Below are 20,991 nucleotides of genomic sequence, written 5' to 3'. Positions count from 1 at the left end.
AATCGTTTTTTGGTTAATTTGCAAAATTTTCATGTGTTATTTCGAGCATAGCCTTTCGTCAATCTATTTTTATATAGGAGTTATTTTTATATGGAATGTTGATTTAATTCAATTAAGAATTATTTTCATAGAATCTTAATCACATTTTGTTCATATATTCTCTTAAATTTATTTAACTTTATGTATCTTAGCATATATGGCGGTATATTTATTTTATATACTATAGATTAAAATAAAGAGAAGATTCAATTATTGTAGATGTAGATTATCGTTGATAAATCTGTCTCCTATCTTAAATATTTTTGAAAATCATGTCAAGTTAGTAGTAAAATATTTTGTATCATTCGGATTGCATTATTATTCATTTGTATGTATTATACAAGTTGATAAAATTGTTGGATTAATATTACAACTACATCGAACCCGAAGTAAATTGTTGGACGTTGTAATCGCTGATAAGACTGGCAACGTACTCAGGATCGGAATTATCTGGAAATAAGACAAAAATTCTATAACATTTAATGAAATTAAACAATAAGACAAATAAAATGTCACAAAGAAATATCATTTTATGATATATATATATATATATCTATAACATAACTTGTTTTACTTAATTTGACCACTTGAAATTTCTTATATTATCATTTCTAAAATTGTGAAATTTTTGCTGAAGTTTTCTCATAAAACTCATTTTTTCAAAATTATTTAAGTGTGATTACTTTTAAAATGTAATACTCTATATGTACGCGTGCAATATATGCATATATGTGATAAAAAAACAAATGAAAAGGGAAGAAATGCAATTCAATAATATGAGAATATATCTAATAATTCTTCAAAATTTACATAATGAATTTAAATTTTAAATAATAATATGCATAATAATGAGAATAATCGATTTTATGTTAAATTGTATATATAAGCATATCTCTCAATTTCAATTTTAATTATCTCAGTTTCAATTATATACAAATTTAATTAATTTATAGCGAATAAAGTCTAGGTCAATACGAATCTCTACTATCGCAGATGTCCGATAAACGGGTCAATTAATATTAATGTTATTCATTTAAATTAATTTATTCCGTTAATTTGTTTTTTGAAAGACAAGATGCAATCATCATTGTTGATGTCAAAATTAAGTTGTCTTTAATTTCAATTAAATGATTAATAAGTTAAATCAAAATACTATATATTACAATTACATAATATATACATCTATATAAAAATTATATATGCATATATTTTTAAATATTAAACCAATTTTATTATAAATTTTACTTTTTTATTTTTATATATGCGTATAAAAATCTAATTTATTAAAAACGTTATGATATTCATTTCATGATAGAACTATCTTGTACATCTTTCTATTTCGCGAGATGATAAGTGACATGTGACAGATCATTATTTTAAATTTATGAGATTCACTCATACATATGGAGAAGACATCGATCGGTATGAATGGGATAATTTGCAATCTCATAAAAATTATTATAATCGTACAAATCGTTGCATTAAATTAGGATTTTCAAATCGTTGCGTTAAATTAGGATTTCTAAATCGTTGCGTTAAATTAGGATTTCTAATTCTATGATGCCACAATCAGATTCATTTGTAGAATATTATAACTTTCAGACTTTTAAATTCATTTATAACATCCGGTAAATAGAAACTTTAAATTTGAAATTAGAAAAACATAAGGATCCTCGCTTATTACACATTACCTATTTCGCTAATTGATGGAATCATTAAATTTAGATAGTGAAATATATATTATATCATACATAAATATACAGTATATACACATAAATTTTTCAATATCCATTTATTGTACAAAGTATATAAAAAATATTTAAAAAATTTAAACTGCGTGCTATACACGTATATTCTAATTACGAGTTTCAATATATTATATATTTATTTATTTTCATAAACTGAAAACATTGATACATGATAAATTAAGAAATTATATATATAATTATGTGCAAACGTTGATTATGTCTAAAATATATAGTGAACGTTCTAGCCTCGAGTCTTCCACTTCTGGTACTCGTGAATAAACATACGTAACGGACTGTTCTTAAGGCTGCATTTCTCGAATCATGTGTGTGTGTGTGTGTGTGTGTGTGTGTGTGTTTCGAGGGCTTGACGGAGATCATTATTACATTCACCGGAGCGCTCTGGCCAGTGCTCCGCGGAATCTTTACACTTCGCAATGCTTTTCAGTTCTGTTTTCCGCTTTCTATAAGACCAGAAAGAGCGTTTACTTCTTTTTGCAATTCAAACAGAGATTTATACCGATATCTTGCCAAGAGTTCCATTTACTACGCGCAGTGTCTCATTTAAAATTATACCTAAACAATTGGAAAACAGTAGATCTCTTGAAAAAAATGTTTTATCAAATGAAAATTGCTTGGTTTCGAAAAGGATCTTGATGAACAACATATTTTATTCTAGATAGAATCACGTCTGAGATTTAGAGGCTATTTTCATTTTTTTTAGAATAAAAATATATACATTGTTTTTAATTTACAAGTAAAAATATGAAAATGGGATCATTGAAAAGTGAATATTTTGCTAAAATATTCTGTCTATATTTGTTTTGATTTAAATATATAGATATATATATATATAATCTGATTTAATATATTATTATATTCTAAATTTAAAACATGATGTATGATGTACGGCATAAAATAATATCTTGTAATACACTTTTCATAATATCACATTTTTATATGCAAAGTAATAAAGAAAATTGATTAATGGTTGAACTGTTTCCATAAATGTATTTATGAATTTTTTTTTACATTAATATATAATACAAAATGTACAGTACAGATGTGAACAAATTCTTGCATTTGTTAATTCAATTATTGGACGTTTAATTTTTTATTAATAAATAAATGTAAAAAGAATAAAAAAGGTAAAAGAAAATAAAATACAAACTGTAATATAAAGACAAACTGTAATCTGAGAAACTCACCGATCCCACTCGCTCACATTCATCGTAAATCACAAATTGTAATTTGTACAATTGTGTAATTATCTTTTACAATTATATAATATAAAAAAAAACACATAAATACAGTTGAATGCACGTGCACAAAAATCTTCGTTATACATTGATCGTACTTTCTCGGTTAAAGGTCCACGGGAACGGCCGTGAATTAACATATCAGTGTGATATCAATGTTGATTTTTTTGACTCACATGATTCACGCATCACATTGATCGAAAATGTGAAATATCTCGTAAATATTCTTATGAGCAATCACTTTTTTCACGATTTTCGCGCATTTAACAACGATTGTAAGTCGCGAATCCGAGTGTGATCTGACGAACGTTCGATCAGCAACTGGAGTCATGCGTCGAAAAGTATACAGGTAGATTGCAGGTATGCTGCTTCTATCTGCTCGCCTCTACGTCTTTCCATTTCTTTCTCTTTCTCCCCTCTATTTCTTTGGTTCTCAGCTTCCTTCTCTCGCTCTTACTCTTGCCTGCTTTTCCTACCTTCGCCCCTTCCTTTCCGCGCCGCGGTGCGCTGGAATTTGCGAAATTGATCGCGAGAGATCGAACGCATATCATATTTGTTAGTGAAAAATGTATTAATATACATCCGTAGGCAAGTTACGCGATTGTAACGTATTCAGGTTTAAAACAGAAATTAATGGCATTCTTGTTCAATATTTTTTTAAAGAATTGAAATTGTTCAGCAACCAGTTCTTTTTTTATTATGCAAAACATTCGGTCACTATTGATAGTATAACTGGAATTCTTTTAGTGATATATACAAAAATAAATTAAAGACGCAGAATAAAACTTTGGTTTTATTTTTGGGACTAATGACTTAAAAAATGGAAAGATTTATATCTTTGTACATTTTTTAAGTTTGAACAAATTTGAAGTATAAATTATATTGTGTGTGAAACGTTCGGTTTTTCAATTGTGAAATTTACTTTTCTTCTTTTATTTTTCTAAATAAACATAACATCTCATTTGCTTTAATGGCTTTAACTTCCTTTTTTCATTATAAGCAACAAGCTGATATAGGATATGATATAGTTATTATTATAAATATACTGTTGAACTTATCTTAACAGTGATTATTAACATATAATTAAAAAATATAAGGTTCTAATTAATAAAATAATTTAAAATAATTTAAGTCAATAAAAAAATTATGCACTGAAAGAAAAAAATGATTGCAATTACCATAATTTAACTATAATTTATAGCCACTTTTTTGGAACAATTATATATTTATACTTATTTTAACCATATAAGTAAAATATCATATAATCAATCGTGCTATAATAATAGTCACACAGACTGCTTGAAAACTTTTAGTTATATTTTACATTTTTAATTTTCTTTTTCATACGTTTTGCTTCTTTCCTGCATGGTTTCATTCCGCGGGACACCCCGTATTTTCAGAGAAACAATTTGTATAATGCACTTAACTCGTTTTTATAAATCAATATCAATTTTTAAATTATAAAGCTTTTAACGTTTTGGTTAAAAATTATGATCTTTTAAAAAGAAAAACTAAAGAAGATCAGAATAATTCATTGAAATCAATTTTTCTCTTCTTTGTGTACTTTCCATCAGTCTTCTTTCATTTATTCTAACACGTAACTGAAAATGTCACTGTGCGCACACACGAGGTAACATTTTCATTCTACTGCGTGATTGTATGGCAAATGTAAAATAACGGAGAAACAGCACAAGAGGACACGTTAAGTATATACTATTAATATAATTAAGAGCGCTAAGAATAAAGAAATGCTGAGAACGGAGGTGATAAAAAATGGGAAAGATTGACTGCACTCATTAACCAAGTGTCTAAGTATAGTCTTTCAACCAGGAAACGCACATTAAATCGCAATTACTCCTGTCTTCATATATACGTTGTAATTTACTAGATATAGCGAGATTAGTTAAAATATTTTTTCCATTAAATTTAAGTTAATACAAGAAAGCATCCCAGTATTTTTCATGTAACGATAAGTATTTAAAAAATAATAAATTATATGATTAAAATAAAGCAAGCGCTTTAAAATGCGATAGAAATCGAAACATTAATAAAACGTAAATATGAAGCAAACATATCTTGCATGAATAATCTCTGTTTTGAGCAAATGTGAATAATTTCTGATGCTTTCCATAGTAATTTAATTTTTATCTCGGTTCAACTAATTCTTCATCTTTTTCTAGTTCTAAATATTAGGAAAAAAATGAAGAGTAAGTTGAATCGAGATTAAAGTTAAATCTACATTAGTAGAAACGGGCATGAGTATATTAAATATTGCTAATATTATTTAACCAAATATAACATATTTAATTTCTAATTTTTATCTTCCACATCTTTTTCTTCAGTTCATGTTCTCTATGACTCCAACTTTTAACTTTTCCATTATCAAATTCTCTTTCTGTTTCTCTTTGTATTTCTTAGAAGACAGATATTAAAAGAATTAAATATTTTAAAATTAAATATTAAAAAATAAAAAAACACTTCAATGTATATATCTTAAATGCAACTCTTAGTAATTAAATAATCCCTAATATAATTCATCATAAAGATCAAAAGTGGAAAGAAATCGAAAAAGAATTTGAAGATAAATGTTTTGGGAGAATCTATGTTCTTTTCGCACTGTTCGTGATTATACGAGAAATAGTAAGCATCCGTTTTCTTTCTTTTTAGTTTTTTCTAATACCTAATAGCTAATTAGTTTTCTTTATTCGCTAAGCACATGGCAAAGTCTTTTGCAGCCTTCTAGAGCATATCTTCTCGCCTCGAGACGCTTAGTGGTCATACTTTCGTGTATTGCTACGAAATGTTTTTGCACGCAACGACAACAGAACTAAAAGTAAATGAATGCCGCGTTCCAAAAACACATCGTTTAAAACTTCCTTGAAATTCTCCTGTTTTCATAATAAATCACGAAAATTTTTTGATAAAAGTGATTTTAATGTCTTGAAGAAATTAGGCAACAGGCGGATATTGTTTTCACTATATAACAGCGTTTCTTACAACATGAAACTTTCTTCCTAATTATTTCCATCTACTAACCACTACTTCCTAGTTGGGATAAATATTGCAATATTGTAATAAATATTTTCGGATCTTTCGGTAAAGTATATAACATAACTGCTGGAAAGCTAAATGCCAGAGTACCAGATAATACAAGTGTGCAAGTAATCCACAATGCATGGCGAATATAAGCAAAGCTGCGCAACGCCACGTAGTTGGATGCGGTTCGGCACACTGAAAAGTTAATCGTGCGCGCCTCTTTACGGTATCCTCCTTTACTGGTATACGTCGTTGAAATGTCTGCTCCTGTCTACGTGCAGCACGCATTGCACATCATGCCCGGCCATTACCTTTACACAAGTATGTACTACATACAGCAAAAGCTTGCCGTATACAGTGCCGTATGAAACCGTTAACGTAAGATTTACGATAACGTGCATGGAATCTCTCACTTTTCACTATTCTTTTTAAAAAGCAAAAAAGAAGGAAAGAAAGAGAAAAATACGAAAAATGAATTTTGAAATTGTAAATATATCAATCTCAAAATCAGAAACTTTTAAGAAAAAGGATTTAATATATTTGCTTCATTTTTTAATTTAAAAAATAAAAAAAAATTTATTCTTTTAAATAGTTATATATAAACATTTCTCAAAATATAAATTGTATTTTATTAATTAGTGTCTCTATTTTTATTTTTTATTAATTAGTGTCTAATGAATCTATTTTCTAAAATTAAAAAAAAAAAGAATTTGTCTCAAAAATTACAAAGAGAATTTTTTCGTATATTGCATGCATTCTATTTCAATTGTGTTATTTCAATCCCCATTAGTTACAGAAAATTAAAACGCCCTGAAAAGAAATCTCTAAAGAAATTATATTATATTAGAGTAAAAATAATTTTTTAATCTCCCGGATTCATATAGATTAACAAACACAATCGCATTGTCTAAATATTAAATTGAAAATTATGAATTATTTTTTGAAACATATTGATGAACGGATCTTCTCTTCGCATTGTATTTGCTGCTACGTAATTATTCTTCTCACAGTAGCATAGAAATACACTTATGTAAGTGTAAAATGGAACTCAAATTATATGAGCTCAGAATTTCAATGATGGCATTTGCGCCACTTCTAATGAAATGAAATCGCTATCCGTGTCGATGCCTTCTGAGATTTTCTAATTACGGTTTATAGATGTAACGATAATTTGCGCAATCACTGATGCTATTAATTTGTATATTTTTATATCATAAAAATGGACGTAATATCACAACCTTTGCTTTCACATCTGTTTTTTCGTTGAAGCATCAACAATTGCTTTCTCTGAAAAAGTCTCGCATCAGCAAGAGTAGCAAACAGAAACGCCACTAAAACCGAATGCATTACATATATGTAAATAATTGACAACGATTTTATATGATTAGGGTAGACCGAGGCGAATTGGATCACAGAGCGAATTGGATCAATATAAATTTTGAGTTAGTCGATATTTATCGTTAATTTTATTACTTTGTTGTTTAAACACAGCTTGTTTGAAAAAAAAATAAAATTAACAAGTATCGACTGTTTCAAAATTAACATTGATCCAATGCGTCTTGTAATTCGATTCGCCTCCGTTTATCCTATATTTATTTCATTCTAAATAAAGTTTTAAAAAATTATAATATTTCTACTTTATATAGTTTTGATATATACATTTTTTTAAACAGATTTGTCTATTTTGACTATTCAAGAAATGTAATTTCTGAAATGAATTAAATTCTTATTAAAATGCTAGAAACAATGGCAATCAAAATAATTCAAGTCTAAATACTATTCACAAAAGATAAAATTGACTTTCTATTGGCTCTATTCAATCTTTTCGCTGGCATTCGATATGTGTTAAAATAAGCGTGTAAACTCGATAAAACGGTACGCCACTGATTGTGAGATGAATTCTCGGTACGCGCTTCTAGAGGTTTCTCCGCCGCCTTTCTAAAACGGCATCCATCGGAGAAACGCGAAAGAAAAGAAGCCGAGCCCTGGAATTGCCGTTGCCGCTGTCTGGGTCTCTCTCTCCGCAAATTGTCTTCGGAACGATCCATTTGTCCGAGAACGCTCTTCTAGACGCATACGTAAAATTGCAATCGCAATCAATGTAGCGAAAGTTCCGCGCCGCTATCGTCATTTCTTTTAGGACTAATCACACGAGCAGCGTATTAACATTAACATAGTTTAGAAAATAATTCCTTTTTTTAACTAAAAAAAAAAGAATAATAATTCTTCAGCGAAATTCGAATGTTTCAAAATTAGAGCGTAAATATTGCAGCTTTTATAAAATCAAATTTGTATCGGGCATTATAAAAACTGCAAGAATTATTTTTTTTTTTCGGATACTTTTTTACTGTAAACAATCAATTATTTCTTTTATATTAAACATTCGATAATTTTTTTATCGTATATGGTTCGTATATTGTTTTATGCATAAAAAATATTTACGTATAGATAATTTGAAACATCGATAATTGAGAGAATTATAAATTTATTATCTAATATTGAATTACAAAAGAGAATAATCTGATTAAAATAGATAAAAAATATTTAAAAATTGAAAAGTTTCAATAATATTTAAGAATCACTTAATCGTGAATAAAAATTGAACAAAATTAGGGTCAAAATCATTTGGATCAAATTATCTCTCTATCGGATTACCATGACTCATTTCAGTAATATTGATACGTAAATTATGCTTGCTTTTACTATCAACTCAACAAGCGCCATTTTCACGGTAGTCATATATTACAGAAAGTAATAGTGAATATAAAATGCTTAAGACTTAATCATCTTCTTTCTCGAACAACAATCCCCTACGTCAGTATAATTGCATACGTAATTACGTGGGAATTAGGAAAAAGAGAGATTACTGTATTGGTCAAAAGAATTTTTCTCACAGTTATTAAAATAGATTACTAGCAATTGTCAATTATCCGACCAATAATACTCCTAATAAGAAATTTTTTTCTCACCCTTGAAGGATTTATCTTAATTAGATAGAAACGCGGTTATAACGCAACAAAAATCCGATGAACGCCGCGCTTAGATAATTTTTATATATAAATAATAATATATGGCTCAAAATAAAATAAAATTAATAATAATAAAAAAGAAGGGCTACGAGCCAAACAATAACCTTTTAATGTTCGAAGAACAGTACAAACATATATTTCGACGCCGATCGGGTCATTATCAATATAATAAACATAAATATAAAATTTGAACAAGTGACATTCTTTAACGGTTATAAGTAAGAATAAAAATAAAGATATTAAAAAGATTAAAATAATTTACTGTCTATTAGTCGATAATCCATTGTATTAAAATAGTTTTATTGATAATGACCCGATCGGCGTCAAAATATATGTTTGTACTATTCTTCGAACATTAAAAGGTTATTGTTTGGCTCGTAGCTCTTCTTTCTCATTATTATTAATTAGATAATTTTTATTCTAGTGTATTTAATAAGCAAGACCCTATATGGACTTATAGAAAGTACGACAAATACTATAAAATCAATTTTTCGTGCGCACCTTGCCTACTTGTACATAGTACAATATGCGCATATGGTACATGCCACGAGAGAAAGTTTTCGACATTCAACTTACACTGATCGACAATTCAATTTTGTCACGACGAGCTGCGGTCGTATATTACAAAGTCATCTTGTACATATTCTAGAAGCCCACTTGCTCTACACGTAAGATCGTTCTATCAGCGTGATCACCATCCTTTCTAAAATAGGTTCCGCTTTTCTCAATTTTTCAAATTATTCGTAGTCATTTGTAAAATTATCAACTAACTTTAAATAAATGAAAGCTAATCTACGTTACTTTATTAATTTTCTTCTATGATTTTTAGTTCTTTCTCTGCTACAAAAAAGGTTGTATGCCTATATCTAATTTAATACACTTTAAGTAATAATTATTAATATTATAATAATATTTATTATATATTTATTTAAATTATTCTCTTATTATATAAGTATTTTTCTAAAATGTTTAAATCATTTTTCTTGTATTTCTTTAAATAAATATAAGCATTAACATACATTTAAGGTATATAGGATATAAAGTAGACACAAGACATGATAAAGTTTTCTCCGCCTCCGGGATAATAACAAAATAAGCGCAAAAAATTATAATAGTGCCTATCAGAAACAAATGTTGCCGCGTATAATTTTCTCGATAATATGCGAAAGCCAGTATAATTTTGTCCATCCTTCGATTTCTTTTTTGTAAATTGATCTCATGGTTTACGATAAAAAATCTAAAAAAAATTTAAGCTAAAGAAAGATCTAAAAAAAGCAATAGAAGTCATTAAACATAGCAATAAAGGATTGTTTGCAACCAAGCATTCCTAAACGATGAAATAATCTGACCTTTTTCTCTATACAGCCATTTAAGAAAACCGCTATCTTATCTATGCTAACGGATCAGTAACAATAATATCAAATATGGATAATATATAAAAGATTAAAAAAATACTTTTTTTCTCCAACGAATTTGTCTGTGTAACTGAATAATAAATTAAAAAACATGAATTAATTTTCTTTACGTAATAATTCGCTAAATTACCTGAAGCGTTAAAAAATGCATCATTAAGCGGACCCCCAGGAAGAAGTATTAGTGATTAAAGCCGGTACCGGTACAAATAATGCGCTTGTAACGCAATATACCATGAATAATACTTTTTTGTAGAACAGCGGTCGATACACGCCGAATAATCAGTGGAAACGTTACGGTCACTTCACCTCTAGTAAATAATTCATTTATAAATTATTGATCTAGGAAGAAACTCTCGGTTTACAGAAATAGACCTAACACCGGAAGAAAATAACGGATGTTCCTTGATACGTATCTCTTCCTGCTTCCTTTAGCAAATCATTAAAAGAGTAACGCTATTAATATCGATCTTCTTAATTATTTTGATTAAAAAATATTTTTTACTAATTTTATTTTCTAAACTTTTCATTAATCGTTAAATCATTCATACGGTGTGACATAATTTCACTTTATATGATAAAAAAAATCATACAAGTATAAATTAAACTCTTAGGCCGGAATCAGACTACGCATTGAAGATTAAGATTGAAGATTAAAATTTGATCAATGAAGATAATGAAATTTTAACTTCTTTTGCTTTGATTGATCACAAATTTCAATCTTCAATCTCAATCTTCAATGCATAGTCTGCTACATTGATCTTATACAGCATAAATTGTTATCAGAGAAATTGCTGAATACTTAATGCACATAAAAAATGTAAGAGAAAAAAATGTATCAAGTATATACATACATTTCTCTCCTCAAGGTTTTTTGCCTATATTTTTTTGTCTAACCATCTTTAATAAAAATAATAATAAATATAATTTTAAAGCATGAGAAATAAATCAAATCATGAAGGAAACCCCAAGTAAATTAAATCTTTTCATTTTAGATAGATTCGATAGAGATGGCTTCTTTTGCCGACAGTTCGTTTGCGCACAAAAATTATTGCCTACAGCTCGATTGCCTACAAGCACTTTGCGCACAAATAAAATTTCCAGAGACGAAATCACATTTGCCTACATGTACTATTGCCTAAGCAAACGATACTGTAAGCAATCGATTCATAAGCAAACGGGATCGATCCCCCCGATATAATGTTTTGCGGCAGTCTTTCTCATAAGTAAACACTTTTCTCCCTTTCTATTGTATACATCAACGTGGGTGCGTGCTTGAGAAAAGCGAAAAGTATTCAGAGAGTATACCAGAAACAATTAAAATATAAACACACATATTTTAAAATATAAGAATGTATTCTTTTTAAAAGCATATCTAATGCCCAGTTTCTTCACCTCTAGATAACTTTATCCAAGAGAATACAATGGAGATATCTCCTGGATAAGGTTATTCGCAACTTATCTGGAAGTGAAGAAACTAGCATTAGAGAAATAGAGAGAGAGAGAGAGAGAGAGAATAAGTGTGTGTGTGTGTGTGTGTGTGTATATACATTAAAATTCATTACTCATAAAAAAATGAGAAACACTTTCAAAATGCTCAAAGTTGTACAATTTTCAAATAATCGAAACTCGATGAAAATTTATTATAGACAAAACAATAAAAAATTTATCATGTTCCAGACTGTTGAATGTACATAATTTTAAGGAACATAATATTGTAATCTTTGTTAAGACATTGACAATTGTGAGCTGTTTTTACTGAGTTTCGATAATCTGAAAATTGTGTAATTTTGAGCAAAAAGTTCCCCAGTTTTTGTTAAGTAGTGTAAATTAATTAATGTATTTAATATATTTCTATTCAATATATTTCAAACACTACAAGACGTTCGAAGAGGCAGAACTAACGTTTCGTCGATCAAATAGATGCATTATGCATTTTATATATATATATATATATAAAAGGATAATATTTCTAATATATTCTTAAATTTTTGAAACTAGAGGAAATCGACTCAAAATTTTACAATAGATTTAAAAAAGTAAGTAAGAACATTGTGTGCATGCACGTTGTTGATTGAGTAAAGCTAGAAAGTGTCGGTGACTTAATGGCATAACAGCGAGGAGTCTCAATGCAATTAATGTATGTACGTGTCATCTTCTCGGCAGTAGGTGGCATATTGATTACAATACGTATATCAGTGTGTGAATAACAAATACGCGTGGTTGCATATCCACCTTTGGACACAAATACCTTTCATTTTAACGTGTGAGCGTGCAAATGATTTGTAATATCCGGTGTAATAAATCGGTCGCGTCTTTAAATTGCTGTAACGGAATTTGCATCCGCCGTGTCACTACGGAATGCACTTTGCTATCGAAGAATGCAGATATCCTTGTAATAGAAGTCTCATTGGGACATATATGAGGTGTTAAAGATGTTGAAGGTGTCTTCGTTATTGAAATACCGATAAATGCTAATCGAGCTTGCCAAGCGAGTAATTTTGTTTTTTTCTTAATGACATTGTCGAGGAATTTTTCAGCCGCAATATAAATTCACACCTGATCCCTCGATGGAATGTAGAATGGTTGGGCGTCTATAAAATTGAACGATTGGTCTATCGTGGAACAGTTTGTACGCGCCTTTCACCCAAGCAGCTCTTAATCAAGAGAAACGAGAAGAAGAAGGAGCAGGAGGAAGGGTGTATAAGGTGTAATCGCTAGGAGCGGTCGGTCTACGTGCAATCAAGGACTGTGTGATATGCTTTTATCATGACGTAATCAGTTTGTAATGCGCAACTGTCTACCTCTTACACAGAATCTTAATGTAACTGTAAAGTTGGTTGCGAAACTTTCGTACTTACCAAAATGACGATTCTTTTGTTCCAAAATGATTTCGCCTATGTAACAATCGTATTCTGTTAGGAAGGATACACCAATCTCATCCACAGTCCTTAAGTTTGTCAGATAGATGCTATAAAAAGCACAATTAATTGTAAAACCAACAATTATCGTCAAATCTAATTCATGATCGGTGATTCATTTAGCTTACCATTTTCTCCATTTGGCGTTCATTCTAATCGAATCATACGGCAGGATCGATTTTAAATTACCATTATTACCCAAAATTAAAATAGGATTTTTGTTAGACTTGTTCGATGAGATGATGATTTCGGGTTCTGCATAAATGACGGTCGCCTGGATGTTTTGCTTCAAATCGATGTGAACTAAGAATAATCTATAACAATATATATAACGTTAATTATTGATAATCATTGACAATATTGGCGATTATTATATTGTAACACTAACAACATATTTTTTTACAAATTATTATTCTTCAATAGATATATTTTTACCTGTGATATAATCTATGATCTCTAGTAATCAGCTTTAAGCATCCACCACCATTGTAAGAGAATTGATCGCAAAACTCGAAAGTATTGATATCGACGGCAGATAATTTGTCTTCAAACTTGACTAAGTTACCACACACTCGTATAATGTTCTTTCTATTTTCGAAGATACGTTCTATTCGGTTTTCTTTCTTCTCACAAGTTTCATTACTTTCATTATTTTTATCTTCAACATCTCCAATAAGAATTCGTTGTGTCGATCGTGTAAATTGCAAATGTGGCACAGGAATTGCCAATTGTAGTTGTTGCATACGTAAATTGTAAAATGCTTTTTTCTCGGGCGTGCTTTCGCCGTTTATCGTGTACGGTTCAAAATGTTCCTAAACAAACACGCATGCAGATATAAATTAATTTTAAATACCATAAACATTTTAACAAAAATGTTTAACACTTTTAATTAATTAAATAAAATATCTTATTTATTATTTAAATTTACCTCGCCATTATAATAATAGCAGATACCAGCACCTCGACAGAAGGAAGTTTTAAATGTGTCATTTTCAAAAATAGGTACATGCACATATAAATAAGGAAATAATTGAGCCCAGAATAAATCTTCTAGAATTAGAAAAGTACTTGGACCAAAGTACTCGTGTGTCCATCCAGGAGCGAATATAGCAACTGAAAGCCCTTGTTCCCGTATCAAATTTAATGCCTTTAAAAATAAATATATATATATATTTTCTTATTTGAGTACTTATTTACCGCAAAAGATATTATAAAGTAATGACAGATTTGTAATATGTAATAAAAACAGAAGTTTTTACATATGCTAAAATAGAAATATTTACATATACTGAGTTAAAGCCACCTCCGCCTGGACATCCTCTTCCCCAAACATCTAATCCAACATAAATATCCTTAATATCGCGACCTAATTCCCTTGCAAGTAGACGACTGTTGCTCAATCGCGATTTTGTCCAAGTATAATTTAAGAATATACCATCGCAGTGCAGGAAAAATTCTCTAAAACATAAATAATAATTATTAAATCGTATTGATAGAACTAAAATATTGATTTATAAAGACTATTACTTGTTATTATCATTGAGTTCATTTTGCCAATTTAATCCACCTTTATTGGTCACACTATCGTACCAGATAATTTCCGAATCTTCAATCTCATTGTGAATAGTTTCTGTTAGGTATTTAATGAAATAAATTAAATTATTAATATCTTCTTGCTTAATCTTATTTTCAATATTCAAAAGCCAGCCTTCAAATTGATAACTTTTTGCAATTATTACTAGAGCGTCTGCAAATTTTCTTGCATCTTCTTCCGACGCAAGAATTGTATCCCAGGTATCATTATTCCCTTCCGTGATCACAGTACCCAAAACTTTTACACCGTGGTGATGAGCCGCAGTGATCCATCCGTAAGGTGGGATAGTCACAAAGTGGTGACTAAAATAAACAAATGCATCGATAATACTCCAGTGATAAAATACATAAGAATCATAAGAGGTGGAACCTTGTAGGAATCTGTAAATATAAAACAAATACAGATATGATTATAACTCACGTATGCACTTATTTTAATTGAGATATTTTGTAAAATTACCTGTCTTCGAGATAACCACCTTTCATATCGTGACAGACTAGCGTTCTGGGTTGTTCAGCTCTATCCACTCGTTCCAATGGAACTTTCTGTGAAACAATATCTGAACCTCGGTACACATAGTCCACTGATTCTGTGATATATACCAATGGTAATTCTATTAATCTACTATCCAAAGTATCATATAATTCTGCCAATGTATTAAAAGGCAGTAATTCTCTTGCTTCATCGTTGCTTGCCATCTCAGTGGTTTCTGATATGCTGTTACTGCATTTCATGGTTATATTTCAGTTTTCTGATAATAAATTATAACATATAATGATCCTTCCTGTGTAGCTATCACCGGAAAGTACGCATGGTATGATAATCTATTTCAGAAAAAATAGTTCATGGTTTTGATAGCAACACTATTCTGTGGTGAAATCACAGTGCCAATTATCTAATCATTCGATACCATTATCTTCTGAGTTATCATTGTATAGATATTTTGCAAAATGTTTGTGATAGATTTTGATTGTAATGTTTTTTGATTAATTAATTATTATTAGATATTTAGAATATATCTGAGAGATTAAACAAAAGTAATAATAAGAAAGAATTAAGGACTGAGAGAATCTAACACGGTTTCATTATGCAATGTACATTAATAAATAAAGTTAAATTTAATATATAAAACTGGACTTTTTTGACTCAATTTTGAGTCATCCTCAGCAAGTTAACAAACATTAAAAAATATATAATCTTATGCTTTTGATGCATAGCATATGATGCGCGATTAATTTTGAATTTTAAAAATATAAATATATGTCGGAGTCACAATCTAATACAAAAGTATAGTATTTTCAATAAAATTTTTTCATCTAACAAGTCTTATTAAAAATGGTCTAACTTATAGAATATATTAAAATAATTTCAATTATTCCAAGTAATTTTTGTATTAATGGCACGATTTATAGAATATAGCTTCAACATCTAACAATCGATAAGATTTTATGTATAAATTTTCGAATTAAAGTGTATTTTATTATCAATTATGGAAAGAAAATAAATATTAATATTTATTTTTTTATTTGAATTTTGTAACAAATTAATCTATATGTTAAATATATTTATAACATATTATCACAATCTATATATATATTATTATGGAATGTATCATGATCTAAAATGTAAAAAATAAAAGAAACATCATTCTAGAGCATGCGTAATCGCGCGTTCAACATGGTGAGTCAATAAAAAATATTTGTTCCAGTGACGATCAAAATTTAATCAATTGTTCGTTTGGGTTGTTTTGTTATTCTATCACTATTATGAATAATAATACACCTTATTATATTCTTACATCACAAATTATATGTCAATCAAGGTTAAATCACAGATAGAGAAAAGCTTGAGACTTGTATTGCTCGTATTTTATCCATATGGAATTCGTCCACTAGCGCCTCGATATGCACAAAACACATATCTGAACATTGAGTGTCTATACATTGAACTACTTAGCCATATTCAAGTAAACTTAGTCGATATAGCAGCTAGTTACACAATAGTAGTTCAAAAATGTTTGATTTAAAGTTATTCACAAATAACTCAAATATATATATTTCTAATTATATATATATATATATACATTTAAAAATTCTTCATATAAAAATTATAATTAATTTTATACAAAAATTTTATTTAATTAATTTATGGTTAAAATTACGTAAAAATAGTTAATTAATTAGAATATTTTATCATCTAGATAACATATTCTAATTAATTCTTTTTGGACTACGTACGTAATTAATCGTCATAGATCGATGTAATCTAAATGATAACACATTCAAACCTGTTTAATTACACTTCAAAAGTCTTCATATAAAATACAAATAATCTTATAAAAAACACTATTTAAGATTAATATTTAAGAAAGTATTAATTGTTGGCTAAATTGATTGATGAATTAATCTATCTCGTTCATATGTATTTAGTAAAAGAGTACCACATGAAAAAGTGCTTCGTGAAGTAGCTGTTACTTATTGCTATACGCATAACATCGCGCGATACACGAAACATGCAATATAATTTGTTTGCTTGAATAACTTGCTTAAATGTGATTTAAGTGACGATTTCGTAAACGCAACAGAACGCACAGTGCATCGCAATAACGATAATTATCAAAGCCAAGACCGCGCGGCAATCGTTTATTGCTTGTCTCGAAGTAATTCAACGTTTGAAATAAGGTTATATATATGATTTAAAAAGGAACATTTCAGAATTTTGAAATGTTTTAAAAGGCTTTTGATATGGAACTTCCCTTTATCATTATACGTTTAACGCTATAAACATCTAATGATATACAGATATATATACAATATTACAGGATAACCATTAAGATTGTATTGAAAGTAAACCATTATATTTTTTCTCCTCCATTTCAATTTTTTTTGTTTTCCGATTTTTTTCCGATTAGAATCGGGGACTCATCAATTTTATTTAAGATGCACAAGCCAGTTTAAAAGTGTCAGTATGAATGCATAAAATAAAAGGAAGTTCCCTTTATATATATTCAAAATATCTAATAATAAGTCTGATGTTTTCTGTGGCTGAAGTAGTATATACCTTTGAAACTTAAAGTGATATAGGAATATGTTTGATATTTGGCAAAAGCGAGAAAGAGAGCTCTAGTGTGCAGGAATAAAAACAGACTTAATATATAATGTTACGAAGAAAATAAAATAAACAATATGTATTATGTGAAGATGGTAAAATATAAATATTCACACGTGTGTCATAAGATCTTTCTTTATTTCGAATACAATTTTTCTGTGAAGACATGTGTATAATCGCAGGAACACGATACAGATACAATTCCACGTAAGATAATTGGAAGACGTACGAGATCATTATTCAAGTGTGAACAAAAGCAAAAAATAATAGATGGTCTATTTATTTTTATTAAAATGGTCCCGCGATGATGTGCCACTTTCTTCCGAGGAATTTTCTAAAAGATTTATAGGTTTCCATACAGAAGGATACCATACACAATTATAAATTCTGTCAATAAACATCTAAACAATTAGTTGATGGGAAGAGTTACGAGCGAGATAGTATTTATTATGAAGATTGTTCTCTCTTTCGGCAGTTCTAATTTAAATGTCGTACATCACAAATAATGATATATTATAGAAGAGAACTGTAAAAGAAGGCAAATTTAGAATTCTTAAATTGTAAGATGCAAGTTTACGAAGCAGCTAAAATTCTACTAGAAATTGTATATACGTGCAGCAATTGATAACTAGTCAAGACGTTTTCGTTTTATAAGAACAAAAATAATTCAAATAACTTACGTATTATTAAGGCTGTAACTTCAAAGTTTCTTTTTCTTCAAATATCGTTTCTTTACTTAAAAAATGTGATTTTCAAGTTTTTATCATGAATTGGTTAAATAAACATTACCTAATTATCAAAAGTGAACTAATTAAACTTTATAAAAAAATCTTCAAAATTATTATAATTAAAAAATGGTTACTTAAAAAAAATCATAATGTGGCTAAAAAAAGTTTTTTAGGATTGTAAAGCAAAAATAATAAAAATGACATTTGATTATATTAAGAATATATTTTTGTTAATATTATTTGATTTTTAATTAACAATTTTCAATCAAAAATAGTTTGAAAAATAGTTTTCTTTTTTTCTGGGAAACTTAATTTTTTTAGTTGTGTCGCTTTTAAAGTAAGGAAGCGATATATGTTTGCATTTCGATTAAAATATTTTATTATATTTTTATATATTCCTAATATTGACAGAATTTATATTGAGATTTTATACTATGGTTGGTTCAACGAGGATTGTCAGTATTTGAAAGATATTTTGTAACTAATTTTTTCTCCAGTAACTAACTTCCAACTATAATTAACCCTTGTATAGAAGGATATTCAAAAATATTATTTTCATGACTTTCTATTTACGATTCTCTTTGTAACAATTTAGAGTTTAGAGTTATCGAATACTTCATTCTAGAAAGAACAAGCAGAAACTGATACGTATCTCTAATACGTTTCAGTAATACGTAAAAGATAATGAATAATAAAAATTAATTCAAATTTTACAACTATTAATTTTTGTTCACGCAAGAGATAATGGAGGATTTTTTTAAATGCATAAAAAATCGTTTAAAAATTAATATTTAGCAAATATCCAAGAAGTTTTAAATTGATTTCAGAGAATAATTCTTTAATTTCAAAGAAACTATTTTCTTATATATTTAAATTGCTTTTTACTATTCGATCATAAGATTATCTACTAATTAAAATTGATCCGTATAACAAATCAAACTAACAATTAAAAATTGATATAGACAAAGGGAGGTGAAATCTAACTTTTTTATCCGTTCCCTCAATTGTTAAAAATAAATGTTGAAAAATAAATTTGTTATTCATATTATAATTCTAACTGTCAAAATCAATAGCAGTAATCAGACATTCCGTCACAGTTCTTATGAAAGAACAACTCTCCGATCTAAACTTGTAAACTTGATAGACAAAATTACCTTCGTGATGTATATATCACATTGGAGATTACTAATTATCTAATTTAATTATCTTTAATTATATAATCGATTTCTTGTCGCCGTTGCAAAAGTACATAATTATACATCACTTTCATATATTGTGGATTCCTCAGTCATGAAAAAAGAAATATTGAACTCGTTATCGATATGACTCACGTTAAAAAATAATTTTTCAATATGATAAAAAACATTCTGGAAATATCCTTCATATATGTTTAACAAAGTCACTTATAAATTACTATGTCGCTATCATCTATGCAAAAATGGCACTCAGACTATGCGACTGTTTTGCACGCATATCCACGAGCCGTAAGAAATATTTTCAAAACTAGCTAGGGAGTATTTACAAAACTAAACATAAAAACAGTGTTTACAAAAGTAAACATCGCGGTTTATACCTATATAAAACTGCAGTCGAATACAATCGAAACCTCCGTATTCTTATTATCTTTTAGCACCTCTGTAACTTTAATTCTTTTAACTTTCGTATTTTTTAAATTTTCTCGTGCTGTTTCTCCTCATTATTTCACACAAGCCACATCTGCCTAGGATAAAAATGTCGTTACGCGCATGATTAAACGATATTTTCATTCTATGCATGCTATTATATGAGAGTAAGAATTGAGGGCGAGAGTTAAGAAGAGGAAGGGAGGTTATTTGGTCCTGACATGCTAAAAATATTATCTGCAATCTTAAATGCATATTATCGTAATACAGGTTACATGTGGTATTATTTTTTTCTTAATACTTTGGTTTTTTAATATATGATATGATTAATTATAATTAAAATATTATATTATATATTATTCTATATATGTGATATAATATAATGCTATAATAGTAAATATCGTATATAATTACAATGTGTTTGATTAAGTATATAACTTATTGTTAGTTATTTTTTTAATAATAGAGTTATAAACAATTCTTTCAAATATTGTTTAA

The 20,991-nt window shown here is 28.4% G+C and overlaps 1 protein-coding gene across 4 annotated transcripts; it reads right to left on the bottom strand.

Moving 5' to 3' along the window:
• Positions 1-349: 349 nt before the first annotated feature.
• On the bottom strand, positions 350-16,919 carry ENGase (Endo-beta-N-acetylglucosaminidase). Of its 4 annotated transcripts, none has more exons than XM_018456122.1 (8): positions 15,495-15,927; positions 14,969-15,415; positions 14,725-14,899; positions 14,370-14,588; positions 13,877-14,253; positions 13,570-13,755; positions 13,382-13,491; positions 350-489 (listed from the first exon to the last, which is right to left on the bottom strand). In XM_018456122.1, the coding sequence occupies exons 1-8, from the start codon at positions 15,767-15,769 to the stop codon at positions 413-415; spliced, it is 1,866 nt and encodes a 621-aa protein (XP_018311624.1). In that variant the 5' UTR covers positions 15,770-15,927; the 3' UTR covers positions 350-412. The 4 variants fall into 4 exon arrangements, with proteins under 4 accessions (XP_018311624.1, XP_018311622.1, XP_018311623.1 ...); XM_018456120.1 differs by lacking the exon at positions 350-489 and adding an exon at positions 16,834-16,919 and having other exon boundaries at positions 13,299-13,491; positions 15,495-15,859; XM_018456121.1 differs by lacking the exon at positions 350-489 and adding an exon at positions 16,834-16,919 and having other exon boundaries at positions 13,299-13,491; positions 15,495-15,786.
• Positions 16,920-20,991: the final 4,072 nt, after the last annotated feature.

The sequence above is a fragment of the Mycetomoellerius zeteki genome, unplaced genomic scaffold (genome assembly GCF_001594055.1).
Source record: "Mycetomoellerius zeteki isolate Tzet28-1 unplaced genomic scaffold, Tzet1.0 scaffold55, whole genome shotgun sequence".
NCBI classification, from domain to species: domain Eukaryota; kingdom Metazoa; phylum Arthropoda; class Insecta; order Hymenoptera; family Formicidae; genus Mycetomoellerius; species Mycetomoellerius zeteki.
Note: the sequence above shows the minus strand (reverse complement) of the source record. Positions and strands in the feature narration are given on the sequence as shown.